At 41.3% G+C, this 17309-nt stretch overlaps 2 protein-coding genes across 4 annotated transcripts; one reads left to right on the top strand and one right to left on the bottom strand.

Moving 5' to 3' along the window:
* Nucleotides 1-1197: 1197 nt before the first annotated feature.
* On the top strand, nucleotides 1198-6070 carry rab9b (RAB9B, member RAS oncogene family). Its single transcript, XM_017426669.2, has 2 exons — nucleotides 1198-1289; nucleotides 3190-6070. The coding sequence occupies exon 2, from the start codon at nucleotides 3270-3272 to the stop codon at nucleotides 3876-3878; it is 609 nt and encodes a 202-aa protein (XP_017282158.1). The 5' UTR covers nucleotides 1198-1289; nucleotides 3190-3269; the 3' UTR covers nucleotides 3879-6070.
* A 708-nt stretch (nucleotides 6071-6778) lies between these two features.
* Nucleotides 6779-15139, bottom strand: plp1a (proteolipid protein 1a). Of its 3 annotated transcripts, none has more exons than XM_025008162.2 (7): nucleotides 15010-15139; nucleotides 12413-12599; nucleotides 12155-12311; nucleotides 11758-11926; nucleotides 10396-10469; nucleotides 10243-10308; nucleotides 6779-7340 (listed from the first exon to the last, which is right to left on the bottom strand). In XM_025008162.2, the coding sequence occupies exons 1-7, from the start codon at nucleotides 15011-15013 to the stop codon at nucleotides 7176-7178; spliced, it is 822 nt and encodes a 273-aa protein (XP_024863930.1). In that variant the 5' UTR covers nucleotides 15014-15139; the 3' UTR covers nucleotides 6779-7175. The 3 variants fall into 3 exon arrangements, with proteins under 3 accessions (XP_024863930.1, XP_024863929.1, XP_037833160.1); XM_025008161.2 differs by lacking the exon at nucleotides 15010-15139 and adding an exon at nucleotides 14607-14725; XM_037977232.1 differs by lacking the exon at nucleotides 6779-7340 and adding an exon at nucleotides 7424-9856.
* Between the last annotated feature and the right edge of the window lie 2170 nt (nucleotides 15140-17309).

Genomic DNA, 17309 nt, shown 5'->3' with positions numbered 1-17309 from the left:
TGTTTTCACACTGCCTGAGTTTCGATTGTAAAAAAAATGCTGTTCAGCTACTGGTTTGGCTTTTAAGATAAACAAAGAAAAAAAAACATTCATTCAAACAACAACAACAAAAACAAAGTAGTTACTTTTCTTTATTTTTTCAGCTTTGCATTGCCACCCGTGCAGAAAATATATAAGCTGTTTTGGGATTTGTTCACCATGTGCATTTAGACCCCAAGGCATCTAGATATCTAAGAGATAAACTAATGAAATGTAAGTGTAGGCTTGAACAAGTTAAAACTAATTTTAATGATGTCAAACTGGAAATAATCCAAAGATGTAACGACTTTAATACACAAAACCATAAACTTCAGAGAAGAACGTCTGTCTAGCAAAGAGACACAAGTTTCAACATCAGTAAATATGTCAAAACAGATAAACTTCCTCAGGAGGTTGAACACTTAAAATGTGCTATTGTATCCTTTTGTTTCCCAAAATTTGTCTGGAGTTCAGTTTGTAGCAGAGAGAAATTGTCACAACAACTCTTTGGAGCCAGAACTCCAATCACTGTATAACATGTTTATCTGTGAGGATAATGTCAGTTTATGTAACTCTGTGTCCTGCATTTGCCTTAGACAGAACTCGAAATATAAGAATCATGATGCTATTTTTTTTCAGAAAGAGACCCAGATTACTCGACTGAGCCTATAGTTACCCTTTTCTTAATTTCCACCCTTAGCCACTCTTGTGTTGGTCTTAGCTTTTAGCTACTGTTTTGCCAATTGTAGCCTTTACCTATTGTTTTGCTAATTTTAGTTTTTGGTTACTGTTTAGCTCATTTAGTTTGCAATATAAGTTTAGCTGATTTTTTTTTTAGTTTTTAACTAATTGTAGCTTTTGTTCTGCATAGTTTTACTTTAACATTTCAGTTCCAGCTTCCTCAACAAACGTCAGTAAAGTCACTCAGCATTTTAACAGAAAATGCAACTTGCTAGTTAATTATGAGCTAATATTACAAAAATATGAGTCAGTGCTTTACTATTAGGACTCAGTATCTACAATCTGTGGTCCTAATTTATCCTAGTGGTGAGAATGGGCCTCTTTAGTAATGATTAAAGTAAATAAACAAATTTAAAAAGAGGATGTTTTTGACATGGCTTCGTGTTTTTGTTGCCTGCGGGAACGTGAACCCGGCGGGCTTTACGACCCGGGGCGGCCTTCGGACGGGGCACGCGCGCGTCACGACACTCAATCTCAGTCAGATGCAGCGGAACAGGGCAGACCCCGCAATAACAATTATCCAAAATAAGGTGAGTGATAAGGCATCTTTATGGCTGATGTATTCAGTTATTCACAAATCACACCAGCAGCGCTACATTATTTCTCTCTCCTCCTCCCCAGTTAAAAAAAAAAAATCCTGTTAAATCTATTTTGAGCTGCTCGTGCGGCGCGAGGCCAACGGTTAGCTTGGCCGAGAGAGGAATGTCAACAAGCCGTTAGAGGAGCCGCTCAGCTCCGGTGTTACACCGCACAAAGACTGTCTGAGGTGGGAGCAGCTCCCTGTTAGCTTCTGCTCTGTAACACATCCCGAGCCGCTCCACGGAAGCCTTCGACCACAGACAAGAGTTCACCGGCAGCTTCTTTTTGTTTCTTTGCTTGTTTTTTTGTTGTTCGTCCTCAGGCGGAGTGGACAACAAGCTGGTGCGTGTTTCTGTTGGAGGCAGCTGTCATTCAGTCAGCTCTGTTTTCGCCTCAGGACATCTGCTCGTGTTTAAGCAGCTGTTTTTACTTCATCTCTCTGCAGTCGCCGGGCACCTGCTCACTTAGGTTTTAGACAATCCTCATGTGCATTTTTTTGTAGTGAAATAATAGCCTGCGCTCAGCCGGAGACCTTTGAGAGACAGCTCGGTCCTTCACCTCCTGTCATTCTGTCACAGAAACTAGTCAACCATTACACTTACAGTAAACCACACGGCTTGGAAAGTTTCATTTCAGCTTGACTACAGGTGCTGCTTATGCTTCTTGTTCTTTAAATATGTACATAAAACTACTAAACATGTATGTACCAAACCCACAGAGTTTGGGTTCAAGGCTGATTTAAATTAAGGGTGCCGCTGCATCGAATCACCCTTATTAATATGTCATTAAACACATTTTGTCTTGATTTCATAGTTCTCGCTTTGAGATGATCTCCATAATTTTGAGTCCAAATGTGCTGTTCCACTGGGAATGCTGTGCTGTGGCTTTTATTAGCGATACGTTGTACTACAGAGACAAAAAATGCAAATAAAAATGCCCAATCCATCCATGACATTCAGCAGGGTTTTTTTTTTTTTTTTTTGGCAAAACACAGGAGAAAACCCAGTCCTCTTTAGAGCTCTGCAGCTCAGGCATACTTCCCAGGGGTGAAGATCATTTAAAGTTTAAACGGCTCACAGAAAGTTTGGGTTTACGTGTCTGCACTGGCACTTTGATATCTTTTATAGTTTTGACACAATCACATGATTTTTGGATACTTTTCCACAGGAGGCTTACCTGACAGCTGATGTCACTGACTGTTGAAACGTCTTTAACATTTCAGGAAACGTTTGCAAGCAGACTCTTCTCACTCCCACAGATATTGTGGCAAATATATAAAACATTATATATTGAAACTTATGGATTTTTGTCTTTTTTTTTCATTCAGTGTGTCTCTCACTGCTGTGGGAATCGGGGTTTTCTTTTGAATCTGCCCAGAATACAGAGCGTGCACGCCCAAACCTCTGTTACATTTTAGTTCAAGAGTTTATCTTTAAAACTACGAGTGAAGGGGTCTTTTTATCTCGTAACATTGCCTACATTAAACACGGTAAAAAAAAGTTCACGCATGTGACCGTCAGGAGACTCCGACGCTCACGGAAGCTCATGCTTTAGATCTGACTTATAGTCTTTGCACGACTATTTCATTTAATCTTTTTTCTTCTGCCTCTTTAAAGTTTGCTGTCAAGGAATGACAGACAGCTGTGTGGTTACCATGGTGACCATAGTTAGCCACTGGTTGCATCTCTTTACATTTCTTTTGATCTTTTTGTTCTGTTTACTTCTTAAACATGTTATACATCAAAATGTAGGCATTTCGTTTGTTTTAGATTAATACAAAATTGATGTTGGAGTTTTGGGCAGTAACACTTTGAAATTTCTTCAGAATATTTTTTTATTTTTCTCCTCTAGTCTGACCAGGATCTTCCACCTGGTGTAGCGGCCTGGCGCCCGCTGAGGAGGCCTGACCTGGGTGGGAGGAAGGAATCACGATGAGTGGGAATAACACGCTTCTGAAAGTGATTCTGCTGGGAGACGGCGGAGTGGGCAAGTCCTCCCTGATGAACCGCTACGTCACGGACCGCTTCGACTCCCAGTCGTTTCACACCATCGGCGTGGAGTTCCTGAACCGCGACATAGAGGTGGACGGGCGCCGGGTCACCCTGCAGATCTGGGACACGGCGGGCCAGGAGCGCTTCAAGTCGCTGCGCACCCCCTTCTACCGAGGCGCCGACTGCTGCCTGCTCACGTTCGCCGTCAACGACTTGCAGAGCTTCCAAAACCTTGGCTGCTGGAAGAAGGAGTTCCTGTACTACTCGGATGTGAAAAACCAGGAGCGCTTCCCCTTTGTGGTGCTGGGCAACAAGGTGGACATGGAGCAGAGGGAGGTGGGGGAGGACGAAGCGCGGGCCTGGTGCGAAGAGAACGGCTGCTGCCCTTACTTTGAGACCAGCGCTAAGGACGACACGAATGTCACGGCTGCGTTTGAGGCAGCTGTCAGGGAGGTTCTGGCTGCCGAGGACCAGATTGGTCACACACTATTGACCAGTACCATTGATCTCCATGGCAACCGAAAAGCGCCTCGTTCGTCCTGCTGCTGAATGTGCAGTTTTGAATACCTCTTGTCCTAAAGTTTCTGGCTAAAACTTGCCAGTGTTGGTCCTGACAACAGGTGTACTGTAGGTTTAAGGTACTGATTAGAGCATCCGGTAAAAATAATATGGATGGCATTCAGCTGCTCTAATGAGGGGCGTATCCAGGTTCTTAGCTGATGGGTTGATTCTTGAATTATTGCTCTTCTGAAGGCATGGCACACTCATCCTGTGTGCTCTCTCTGTGGTGTTGCACAAAAAGATTTTAACTCAGCTTCTCCTGGCTCTGCTAATACAGGGGCCGTATCAGATGTTGCAATGAGGCAGTACCTTCACTTAATGAATTAATAATATGAAACAAAGACCGGTCCGCTCTAGCAGAGCACACGTCAACCTCACACAGTAATTTACAGTTGCTCCTTTTACAGCTCAACTTTCTGACCGGGTACTGACCTTGATTTCGTTAAGTTTGAGAAGGATCAACTCCAACATCATGCTCTCTATAGGTTTTAATCAGCTGGGGGGTGATTATAAGAGTACTTGCTTTGTGAATGACAGCGTTCCCAAGCTGGGGAAATCCCAACAGCTTTGCCATTTAATTTGAGGTACATAAAATTTTAATTATTGCTTCCTTGAAAAGGAAGAATTGCCTGTTTGCTTTCAGAAGAAGGGAACTGATGCAACTTTGAGCTTTGGCTACGAGCTAACGTGGTACTCTAACTCATATCTTAATTTTCTGTGTGATTTTCCTTTGCAGTCGCACCGTGTTGCGGCTGGCTGTGTCAGGGAATGAGTATTATTATTGTTTTTTTGAGTCTTTTTTTTCTTTTTGTTAACGAGATTGTTTATCGAGCAGAAAGTATCTTTTTTTTATACAAAGTTTCCAAGCAGTATTGTCTCTAGTTCTGTTTTCTATGTGAAACACATTTCCTTTCCATTTCCGTTCCACAGTTGAGCTGAGTGTTTGATCGGACACATTTTAAAGCTATCCCTCCTCCTGATGAGTAGAAGCGGCTTCCCATTATAAACGGCATCCTCGCAATGCTGCGTCCGCCTTGTCGATTGCATAGTTGGCCTTAACATTCCAGTCTTTTAGCTTTGCCTTGCCCGAGGGTCTCCTGTGCACTATTGATAAATGACACACGCCTCGTGCTGTCAGTGCGGCTATTAAAGGCCTTAGCTGAATGTGAAATAGCTTGAACGCCGTCATTACTTTCAGTATATAGATTGTACATCACCTCTGCTCTCCAATGATACAGTATTCTGTGAAACATGCCGAGTATTCAAGTTTACCTCTGATTTTCACTGTATTTGCATACCTGTTGACTGGCCACAGGTACTTTTTACTTCTTAGGTTTTACTGCTTTATAGTTTTTTTTTTTCCTGCGTAGTTGTACGTAATGTTACACTTGAAGCTAAACGTTTTAATCAGTGTTTGAATTCACCGTCACGGCACTTTTGATTTCTCTGTCTCTAGTGGTGAATGTTACAAGGTCTCGACGATGAAAAGGAACCAAATCCAGTCAGGTACCAGTGATGGGGCTCGTGGCTCTTTTCTGGGCTCCGGCTCACCAAAGAGTTCGACCCGTCCCTGTCAGGTACTGTTACGTCATTACATACTGTAGACTTGCAACAGGGCACATGGATTCTAACGGTCTTTGACGGGAACTTCACTGTGAAATCAGGGCATTAAAATGATTAGCTGAAAGCAAAAATTAGGGCTGTTACCTTCCTCAGTCCTAGTTTATGGCGATATGACAAAACATTTTCTTTTCTTGATCTGCCATTTCAGTTGTTACCTTATTTTATGTTTTGTCTTGCTTTTTGTCGATCAGAAATCAAAACTTACCAGGGATTCTTGTACCCATGAGCTGGTAGCATTACCCTTTGTACGTTGCTCCATCTGATGTCATTGTTTTCTGTTTTTTTTTGTCATATTTATGAATGTAAAACTAGTTTCTTCAGGCTGCCCACAATAATGGCTTACATAAATTGCAAAAAGTATTAATTTCATAACATAAAAACAGAAAAAAAGTCAATGGTACACCCATCAGTAATTGAAGCTGTTTGAAAATCAGACTGTTCATCTTCATATTGGGCTGAATCCAATTATGTGCAACTTTCCTCACTCTTCCTCTTGCACTACTAATGGTACACACATTTTTTGCTTCAAATAAAACATGCATTCTACCAAATAGAGACTTCCTTGACTTTGGTCTTTTGTGCTGATACTTTATACTTTTATATATATTTAAGTATTTAGGGCTGAAAAGTTGTCTTCTTAGTTATATCTCGAAATCTTGCTCACTAAAATTGTTACCGCCCCCCCATTTTTGGTCTATTTTTAAGAATTAAAGGCCAAGAATTCCTTAAATGAAGATTACCTTTAGTTGAACACTTCAGAAAAAAAGAACAACACATTCTCTGATATCCTGAGATGTCAGAGGATGTGTTGGGAGTGATTCTCAGCTACTAAATCAAATATCTAATTAAAATCTGTAAAATTGACTGACTTTAGCCATTTTTGTGTTGGCTAATGTTGATTAGCTGCGGCAGCAATCTTAAATCTGGTCGACTTCAAAGTTAATCAGTTGTAGATGTATACATTAGTGATTATTTTCTGAAAATTTCATGAAAATTTCTCCAGTGGTTCATGAGATATTTTGGTCACAGACACCAATGTGCAAAAACCTCATCGTCCCTCCTCGCCTTTCGGTGGTGGTCTCTAAAAAGCACTTGCTTGAAAGTCTCAGCAAGTTTTCAAAAAGGTATACATATACCTTTCATACAACTTCACTCTGAAATTAAATCTGTTTGTGTTTCATTCCAACACTTGGGGTCACTCATCCAGCTTGCCTGGAGTCCTGAGAGACAACAAACATGGTTTCTCTTCATTAAACTGCACCTCAAACATGCCTTGCATTTTTATTTTCCCTTTGTTTAAAATAAAGGACATAAAGCATGCACTGCATAATGTGAAATCAGATCTGGGCATAGCAAAAAAACAATTTGTTTTCTCCAAAAGTACATATTTTTAAATCCAAATCAAATTCCCTAAAGCACATAACATGAAATAAGCACAAAGTATTGAGCCCAGATTTAAGAAAAGCAAATTTTCCCAACAGTCTTTGTGCTAATTTACAACTTAAGCTGCAATATTCTCTTAATACTTTCATGAAAAGAAGATATAAAGAGATTCAATTTAACTCTAATAGTGGCACTAGGTAAACTGGAACACTTTACAAAAGCATTGTTTTGATGAAAAACTAAAAATGGAAAGCACCCTGCAGTGCTGGGTGAGCGCAGTCAGGAGATGCTGAATGTGTTTGTAGCGTACGGAGAGCACAGTGTCCCTCCTCTGTCCCTATGCGTCCTCCTGTACAGGTCAAAGCTTCTCCTCTCCTCCTTTGCCCTGTGCCTCAGCATCTTCAGGTACACCTGGTACACAGCCAGGTGAAGGGAACAGTGCACCTGTGGACACAAGGAGAGAGGATACAAAACGGCATACAGCACCCTTCGACCCGTGCGGGTGGCAGGGAGACGGGGAATGAGAATCAACTCTTCAAAGCATTCATTTTATTGTCAAATACTATTTTTCTGACACTCACACACAAAAAAACAAACACCTACCAGCCAGCAGCTACATATAAACCCACCCAATGAAATACACTGGAACGCCCATTGTTGATGCTAGATGAGACTGCCATCTTGCTAGGTGCTACTCCCATCACTCTGCACCATTTACATGTTGAATCCCCACACCGTCAACACCTCGTGCACGCTGTACGCCATGTCATCAGTTCAGAAACCCATAGGGATAGTCTTATATTATTTAAATAAACATGCATCATACATATTGTGATAAAAGGATTCATAAGTATGCTATAATGAGTCTCCCACCAAGCCTGGTCAGGCATTAGCTGCAGCAAAGCATCGACCCAGCAGGCTACCTCTGCTGTGATGAAATTACCAAGGGCTGTAATCATTCTAGCCAGACCAGCACATAATTGCTCATTAGGTAATTAAGTACTTTACATGTCTACTTGTAACCAGAACTCTGCGACCACTGTCTGCAGTTGATTGCACTTAAAACTAATAACTTAAACTTACATAATGTAGTCTCTCTCTCCCCCATGGATAACTGAGCATTTGTCTAGCCTTTACACCAATTCACTATTTAGCATGAAGAGTTTACTCATTTAATAAGTTACACAGGCTTGTAGACCAGGGGTCTCCAATCCTGGTCCTGGAGGGTCACAATCCTGCATGTTTTACTTGTTTCTTTGCTCCAACACACCTGATTTGAATTAATGGGTGATTAACAGGCTTCTGCAGAACATGAAGAGGTGATTTAACCTCTGAATTAGGTGTTGGAGCAGGGAAACAAGGAAAACCTGCAGGATGATTGTATATATTCACTTAGCTGGCATATGCCCACCCTCAGTACCCTGTTTTGCAATAATTATAGCAGTCTAGTCTAGATAGAGCTACAGCCCTTAGTATAATAATGTGTGTTGGATTAGTATTTCCAAAGAAAAAAGAAACAATATATTCTTTGAAGTTCAGGTTCAAATAATTATATAATTTAATGGGAAAAACACTGGACTTCTTGGCAGAGTTTATCCCCCCATAAGATATTTATGGTTTACTAAGGACGACACACATAGCACCTAGCAAGATGGTGGCACACATTCTTGCCTCTTTAACACAGACAACAGTGTAGTTGGCCATTCCAGTGCATTTCTTTTTTTAGCCAATTCATCACTCACATCTAAACAGGGCTCCGTCACTGATAAACTACTTTTGCAGCATTTTCTTTAATAAGAGCCTATCAAAAGTAAAAAAGTATTAGTAAAGTTACCTATAAGTAAAAGTTGTGTTATACAATAACTACAACAAAATTCCTAAAGAATTAGTCAAAAAGTTTTTTTTATTCATTAAAGTACCTCAGTCATACATAAGTAGCAAGAGGAAATGCACCTCTGCAATTTTTTTTCATTTATTTTTTTTGTCCAATATCATGAGGTTACTTCATAAATCAGAGCCTGATGCCATCTCACAGCGAGAAACATTTTTCAGACCTCACTGCATCTAAACAATACTGTTCCCTTTTGTCAGTAAAACTGAAGAAAATAATCTAAAATTCCTTCAGTCTCCTCGCTTTGAATCAGCCTTTTTTTTCCCCTTTGAGAGGAGGCTGGGGGCTCACGCAGCAGCGCACGAATGTGTTGTGGATGTGGTCTCGGAGGAGCTGCATTGAAGCTTCGCAGAGGTCTGACCCTGTCTTTGTTCTGCTTTGACTTGTAATTTAACCCTTTGGCAGAGGCTCATGGCGCAGGTGGCCCCGAGAACCGGCTCCTCATTGGCTGAGTTTTCAAAACAAGCGTGACTCCATTGTTGGGGTTTTTCTCTCCAAACCGTGAGAAAAGTCCTGAGGTCAGCGTGAGACTGCATATGCATACTTGTCTGCCCTCGTGGCAACCAGATGTGAGGGGTGGTATCCATAGTAACCTCTAGTCCCTTTACTGCACAGCAGCTGTATTCTGCTTGAACATGTTGAAAATGGCCATTTTTCTCCCTCCCCCATGTTAGTTAATTGTGTTTTAAATTTAAGTAGGGGGTGAAAATAAAATCAGTAACAACCACAAACGTTCACACATATTTTGGTGATTTGACAAAAAAAAAAAAAAAGCCTTATCTGTAGGTAAAAGCAGCAATTACACCCAATAAACAGAAAAGGAAATGACAACCTTACAAGAAGTAAAAATATAAAACATTTTTTTATATAAAAGTCTATGACCACAGGTGATTTTGTGCAGCTGAAATTAAAAATACAGATGATGCCATTCCTTCAGATCCCCTCGTTGATGGTGAAGTGGTGACAGAGAAGACAGGAAGCCGGGTGCCTAACACCTCGCGCCTATGCCCTTTCTCCCAAGATACCGCAGAACCGCAAAGTTATAGGTGGTGGACACAGTATAGGTCAGCTATGAAAAAGACACAAAGAAGAAACGGGAGGAATCAGGGAAAGGAAATGAGGAGATTAAAGACCCACAGCATCCTCTCCCACATCAAATAACAAAATGCAATTGTGCTAATGGCTTTAGCGTGATACCATCCTTCTGTAATGAAGCATGCAAGTATAATGGGTGCACCATTTGCCTGCGTGGCTAGAGCACCACCAGACATTACAGCACTATTATGATGCTTGTGTCAGCGGACAAAGAGGAACAGAGAGTAACAATACAAGAGTCATCAGTCATGGAGGCCTGAGATGCCTCGCTGCCTACACTTTGAGCGTCACTCAAGTCACATGAGCCATAACGCTGCTGTTGTTCCCAAAACTGGGCCCGGCCTTCGTATGAGTACTCACCAGAGCCAAGAGAGTGATGCCCGCACCGGCGAAGGCAGCGATGTACAAGTCGTAGGTTATCTGATACTGAAAGGAGAGCTCCATTACTGAAGTTACTGTGGTTATGTTTCATGTGGAGAAAATAAAATGTGACAGCAGAGCTCCAGCTCTTACCTCTCTGGTTTTGCAAACATTGGACAGGGTCATACCACAAGCTTTTCCTGGAACAGCATTCCATGGCAAGAGTCCTGAAGGGGGGAAAGGAAACAAACAAGAGATTTTCTCAATTCAGTTCAAATTTAATTACACTTATTGTTCTTAATGTCTATAAACCACATATAAAAAGGTCAGACAACTTGGCATTTTCAGTTTTCGATTTCACTGGTTTTCAGCTTCAAACCCATTATAGAACCCTGAAAATACAAATACAGATCTTGGTAAACTTTCTTTAAACATCATACACGTGGTTCTGCCCATTTGTTTAAACAACAGATTGATGTGTTGAGTCCTTACATTCCTAGGACAGTATGTGACAGATTAATTATTCAGTGCAACATTATGGCTCATTTTGTTCTTTTTAGCTACACTTTAAGGCCTGATTGTAATAAATGCTCTGGTTTTGGGATCTGTTGGAACTTTGTGTCTCAACAGCTAAGACAATAGTTTACAAACGAAACTATTTTTGTTTTTAAGTGTCTTGATTATTGAATAAATTCCTATGAAATGCCACACACATTCCTGTTTCTCCTCAGTAATTAAACTATTCCTGCTATCAAATTAAACTTTAAATTAACTAATCAATATTAGAATTTATAAAAAGGATAAAAAAAAAAATCAATGTAATCTCAGCCTTGAGTTTAATTTTAACATTTAGGGATTATTAGCATGCCAGCAGAGTGTTTTCCTTAAAGATCAATAAGTTGATGATTTTATTGAGGCAACTCAATACTTAGTACTTGTAACCAAGTAGTTAAAGAGCATTAAGACATTTGAAAAGGGGTTCTGAACAATTAATATTTTACCCGTTGTGGAAAACTCCTTGAATGACTTCAGTTTGGAGACAGTGAGTTTAATTCAGACGTAGCAGCTAGTCTGAGTGAGACCAAGACCAAGTGGATCGCAGTGATTTTAAAACAACTCCGATCTCAAAAATGTCACTGCGGTTCATGCAAAGGACCCAATTTAAAATATTATTATTATTTTTAATGTATTTATTTTTTTAAGTTAACTTTAAATAACATAAAATTTTAAGAATACTTTCAAATGCAAATAATGGCAGCAACAGCTAGCTGTAGCACTCTTAGTACAGTGTGGGGCATTTCCAGCAGGGGAAAGAAAAAACAATCAGAATAAGTGTGTCGTGCAAAATTTATGGCCGTGTAAAGGTTTATAAAATTTATATAACAGTAGAGGTCCAGTAAAAACATCAGTCACTGGTTACAGGTCAGTGATTCAGGTGTTTTTCATGGGACTTGTTAACAGTAGGATAAGTCTTGTGACTCTTTTTATTTATGTGTCCGTTAGTGGAAATGTTACCGTATTGTCTTGCATCAACACAGAGCTGGTTGATACTTGCTGGGGTCTCGGTCAGAACGTCGATGGTGTGGCAAGTCGCATCCATGTTGTAGAAGAAGTAGACTGGCAAAGCCGAGAAGGCAAACACCAGCAGCCACAGCACAGCAAGTAAATACGTCATCACTATGAACTGAACAAAAAAGAAGAAGAAGAGAGAACTATTATAACATTATATACACAAATAGTCAAAGAGTGTGCAGTGACTCAACATAATGGCTGCATTTACTTATTATTTCAGCTCTTGAACCCACACTGCATGGTCCTTTTTGCAGCGAACCAGAAACGGGCTTAATATGCGTATTAAGCCCATCTAACAATCCCCAGGTCCCTTTAATATTGCCACTCTGGGCATTCTCACCGATGAGCTGAGGCAGCGGCCACACATGGTGCTCCTGAACTCTCCGAAGGTTTGCTTGGCAGCGCTTGTGGTGTAGAAGCCCTCGGCCAGCAGCACGATGCAATAGAGGAAGAAAAAGGAGGCCAAGCCATAGATGACATACTGGAAATATTGAATACTGAGAAAGAGAGAGAGAGACAAATGAAAACCATTCTAAACCTTGAAACTGCACACTAGGGAGAGACTATCTGCAATAGACAAGAGTGTTTTACGACTTACATGTAGGCGAGGGTGATGTAGTCCTGTAGGTTACGGGCAAAGTACGTCTCAATTAGTCTCTCGGTTTCCGTGAGCGCCTGGTGCCCGCAGCCGCAGAACAGGGCGATGCCAGAAAAGCAGAGCAATGTGGCGATGAGGGAGCAATATGGCACCCCACCCAAGCAGCGCATACAGCAGTCGTAGCAACCTGTTTGGCGGAGAGATGCGGCATCGTGCAGTCAGGACACGAGTTTAACCAAAAACTGCACAGCAAACAGAAAAGGTAGGCGACACAGCCCAAAACTGTCAAAGAAGGTTGGTTGTTTGAAAAGGTTATTTAAGAAAAAGCTAAAACAAACAAACAAAACTCAATTTGAATACCATTTTATAACTACAGGAGTTAATATTCATGTGGCTTTACAGTAGCAACTAATGTTAGACAGAAATAGTTTGGCCTTTTTGAAGTGTGTCTCTGTATGAAAACGATAAATCTCTTACCCGTGAAATGCCTCTTATCAGGACAGATAAGCTAAAGGCTAGTCAGAACACAGCTAAGATCACAGCTGGTGACACAGCAGGCAGCAATTTTATAATGTTTATGCTGAAATAACCACGTAATCCTAAAATGACAGCAGTAACTATTGTGCCTTTAAGATTGGAGTCATTCGAAAACCGTAAAATTCATTTTAGAAATGAGCCCATTTAGACTACACTGATGAATTGAAAATGGCTAGCTGAGATGGACCATTAATTTCTAAACCTTTACATCGCTATCAGTTTCATATTTTATGATTACTTTGGCTGAAATATGCTCTCAGACGTGAACGCTTTCGCCAAACTAAGGCCATGCAAGAAGCTATCAACAACAGGTAAGATATTTATAACTTACAGAGAACCCTACTTCAAAAATGGCCAAACAATTCCTTCAAAAACAAAACAAAACAAAAAAAACAAACAAAAAGACATCTTAAAAACATGTACTTATGCAAATCAAGCTGCAGTTGTAAGTTCTCTTGGCCAACCTGAGCTCAGTCCCTACATCTAGTCATGTGCTGCTTGGACGGATGCCAAAGGCCAAAGGCAGGCAACGCCCCCACCTCACACCCTGACTCCATTCACCACCCAGCATGAAGAGTGTGAGAAAAGCAGGAGGACAAGGATGAGAGACACAGCGAGGCAAAGAGAAAAAAAAAGAGAGATAGAGAGAAAGAGAGAGAGAGAGGGAAAGAGAGAGGCTGCTTTTGTGACTGGAAAGACAACAGTCTTTGTCCTGAAGCATTGTGGGGGGCACAAGGGCCACCAATGTCAAGCAAACAAAGACTAGAGGCACCTCTTTGCTTCAGACACACACACACACACACACACACACATTCAGACTTCCTTGTGAGGAGACAGACAGAAACGGGGAAAATGATAGCGGGGGGTAGCTGCCAGTGGTGCAGGAGGATGGAAATCTAAACAAACAATGCAACTGTGTACACGCAGACCCGGACAATGGGAGCCGACAGACTGTGGTTGGTACCATTACAGTAAACACAGATGGCTGCAGGGGCAAATAGATGGAGCTTTTTAATTGAAAGCATCTACATGGCCTTTTGTTGCTCGTCTGGATGAGAAACAAACTGTGATCTCTGTCAATCAGCTGGAACAATTTATTCTATTATCGCCTGTCGCCAAAAGGCAAAGGCAGACGACTCAGTTTAAGCTCATGTCTTTGCCTGTGTGTACATGGCTGTCTGTTAGCAAAATATCTGAAGAACCACTGGCAGGATTTTAATGAAACGTACAGAAAGTAATCACTGGTTAGGCGTCTACAGCCCTTTAAACTTTGGAGTCAATCCAATACAAGATGGCCGTTACAGCGAATCCACATTAGCCAACACAAAAATGGCTATAACTCAGTCATTTATTTTACAGACATTGAGCTAAAATTCGTCATGGTAGTAGCTGAGAGTCATTCAAAACAAACACTCCGAGCGCGGCATCTCGCGATATTGCATGAGATCACGCGTTTTAACTTCAACTCCGTCATTTCTCAACATAAGATGATCTTAAAATAACCCTTCAGCATGAACGGCGGCGGGCGATACGCAGTTTTTTTGTAACAAATGTATTTACTAAGCATGCTAAGAGCACAAAGACTCTCCTAAAGATTCTGCTTTTTAGCCCACGTCCCTTCACTCACACACACACACACACACACACACACACACACCTTGCATCAATTAACCAATTAACATCAGCAGGAGGAGGGGCGCCCTGAAAGTCTGCAGGTTCCAGATTCTGACCCGAATAAATAAACAAACAAACAAACAACTCTTGGTCAGTGCTTGTAAATGCAAAGCTGGGGCCAGGTTCGCTTCAATGAAAAAAAAAAAAAAAAGAAGAGAGAAATATTGCAGCCGAAAGCAAACGCGACAAGACTCCTCTGAAAGTCTGCGCCCTGCCTGCTCAAGCGTGAAATAAATCTCCTAAAATCAGCGGCGCATCAGCTGACAAAATAACTCCCGGCGACCTCTCACAGTCACCCTTATAGACCTAAAACACACACAACCCAAGTCAGGTCGGATCCCAGTGAAAACACAGGAGCCAACGGGAGAGGCAGGGAAGTTTCTTACCCATGTCTGGAATGATGCGTTCAGGACCTGTTGATTGCGCCGCAGCTGCTCCGCTGATGATATGCTCCTCTCTCGCCTTCTGCCCCCCTGTATATATCAATCTCCACTTGTGTTCCCCCCCCCTCACACACCCCACCACTCTCCCCATCCCAACAATGGACAGACCCGCTGATGACTGCGAGTGCAATCTTAAAGAAACAACGTCGCTTTTCAATGAACTTCAGGGCGGAGAATAATGAGGGTCAGGGTTCCTCAACTTGCAGATATTAAGTGACTTCATTGTTGGTGCTGATTTGCATGGGGAGAGAGAGCAACGTGCATCTTCTTATGCAAATATTAGTGTGGGCAGTTTGTTTTTTTTTCCCATGGAAAAGTTAAATTCCCTTGAGAAAATGACCATCCAAAATTTAGAAACTATCAGCAGAGGCTTTGTTGTCTGCGTGGCAGCATCAGCAAACGAGAGAGGAGTACAGCAGAAATAGAAAACATGAAATATAAACAGAGATTCAGGTTTGGACGGTATTGTCACTTTTTTTATTTTTTTTTTATTTTATAGCGAAACAAAGTCATTTACACAGTTGGTTACAGTTATGACAAGGCTCTTTTTCAGTTACATGAAAAGCACAAATTGTATAAAAAAACAACAACAAGACATTAACTAAAAAGCCTTTTTGAAGAAATTTTCAGGAGGAGCTGTACATGAAGTGCAAAAAGAAAGCAAGGTCAAAAGAAGTCTCTAAGCTGCTGCCAGTGGCTCATTGGTCACCATGGTAACCTGCATCTCTCACTCCCTGACAGCACTCTAAGGCCAGCTCAAATGTTGGTGTGACACCATCAACGCTAAGATTAACATTCTGTGTACAAATCTCCAAAAATCGTAAAACTTTGATTGTGTAAAAAAACTGCAAGGATATCAAAATGCCATTTCAGACATGGAAAGTCCAATTTTGTCTAACTACAACACAGAGCACGCTATTTGCAATTGAACGGCACATTTCGATGCATAATTTGCATGTTTTTGTCAAAACTGTGGAGCGCCAAAGCAGACAAAGATTGTGAACAGAATGGTGGGCGCTTGGGTGCTTATGCACTGGGCCCCCCTTAGTAACAGGGCCGGATTAGAGGTGTAATATTTAGAAGAAGCAATGAATAATTATATCCAGAGAGTACTGAGATGATACTCTGCAGTTTTGAGGAAATTGTCAGATCCTATCTGACTGCAGCGTTTGCTGAACACAAAAGATCTGATGCAGCTGGCGAACCTGATACCTGCTTTATCGTCGCCATCTTAAATGTGCCGTTTTGTCATGGAATGTTGTGCTGAAGTACAAATTAAATGAAGCAAACAAAGCGCAATTGTGCCCTCCTCGAAGACAGACAACGATCTCTGCAAGAGGGGAGAGTGAGAGGCAGTGAGGGGTAGCAAGTGGCTCCACGTCTCCAGTCTTTCTCCATGAAACGGCAAAACAAAGGCAAACACAAAAACTCCACAGTCGCTGCGTAACGCATGTTCAGACGATCCTCCCAAATGAGCTGATCACAAACAATCCACTGGGGCAGCTCTTGCTACACTCCTCATCTTGAGAGGAAAACATAAAATTGAGTAAAAAATAATAATGATGCGCTGTGAGCAGCTTGGACACGTCACTGCACACCCAGGAGACCCTGACAGTAGCAAAGTGAGAGACTGTCTTCTGATTCATCCCTTCCTTCTGGCCAAAAATCAGAAAGAAGAACCACATTGAGCTCTGTTTACGTCCAGCAGATGGCAGACTTTCTCCTGCCACAGCTTTCTATTGTTAAGCAGTAGTTTTAACTTCATGAAATAACGCACTCATATATGTTTCTTTTAAACAGGCAGTCATCCTCTATAGTTATGACGCCGTAGTTTCATTTGGCAAAGAATCAGGCAGGTTAAGAGAGTCTTTATCAAAAATACAATAACATGAACGTGGTTAGGTTGTAATCCCGTAAAGAGGGTTGTTTAATTTATAATTTGTCTCTTTATTTCATCTCAGTTAATGTAGTTAGCCTCACGGTGCACCTCTATTAGATTATTTATTTTCAAATTGCTGGCTCAGACATCCTCAGAGACGCCACTCATGTTATACAAGCCATGTTCTCCACTCTAGGCAGGTTGTTGTACATTGAGTTTTACAGGCTCTGTCTCTTTGCATTCCCTCTTCACACAGACGCGCAATGAGCAGTTCACAATACTGTACAGATAAAAAAGGCTTTTGAAAACACGTATCCCTCCCCTCCTTGTGTAATTGTGCTTCCAGATTTGTAAACACATTGTA

The sequence above is a fragment of the Kryptolebias marmoratus genome, linkage group LG9, assembly GCF_001649575.2.
Source record: "Kryptolebias marmoratus isolate JLee-2015 linkage group LG9, ASM164957v2, whole genome shotgun sequence".
Taxonomy (NCBI): Eukaryota; Metazoa; Chordata; class Actinopteri; order Cyprinodontiformes; family Rivulidae; genus Kryptolebias; species Kryptolebias marmoratus.
This window is presented reverse-complemented; position numbering and strand designations above follow the sequence as displayed.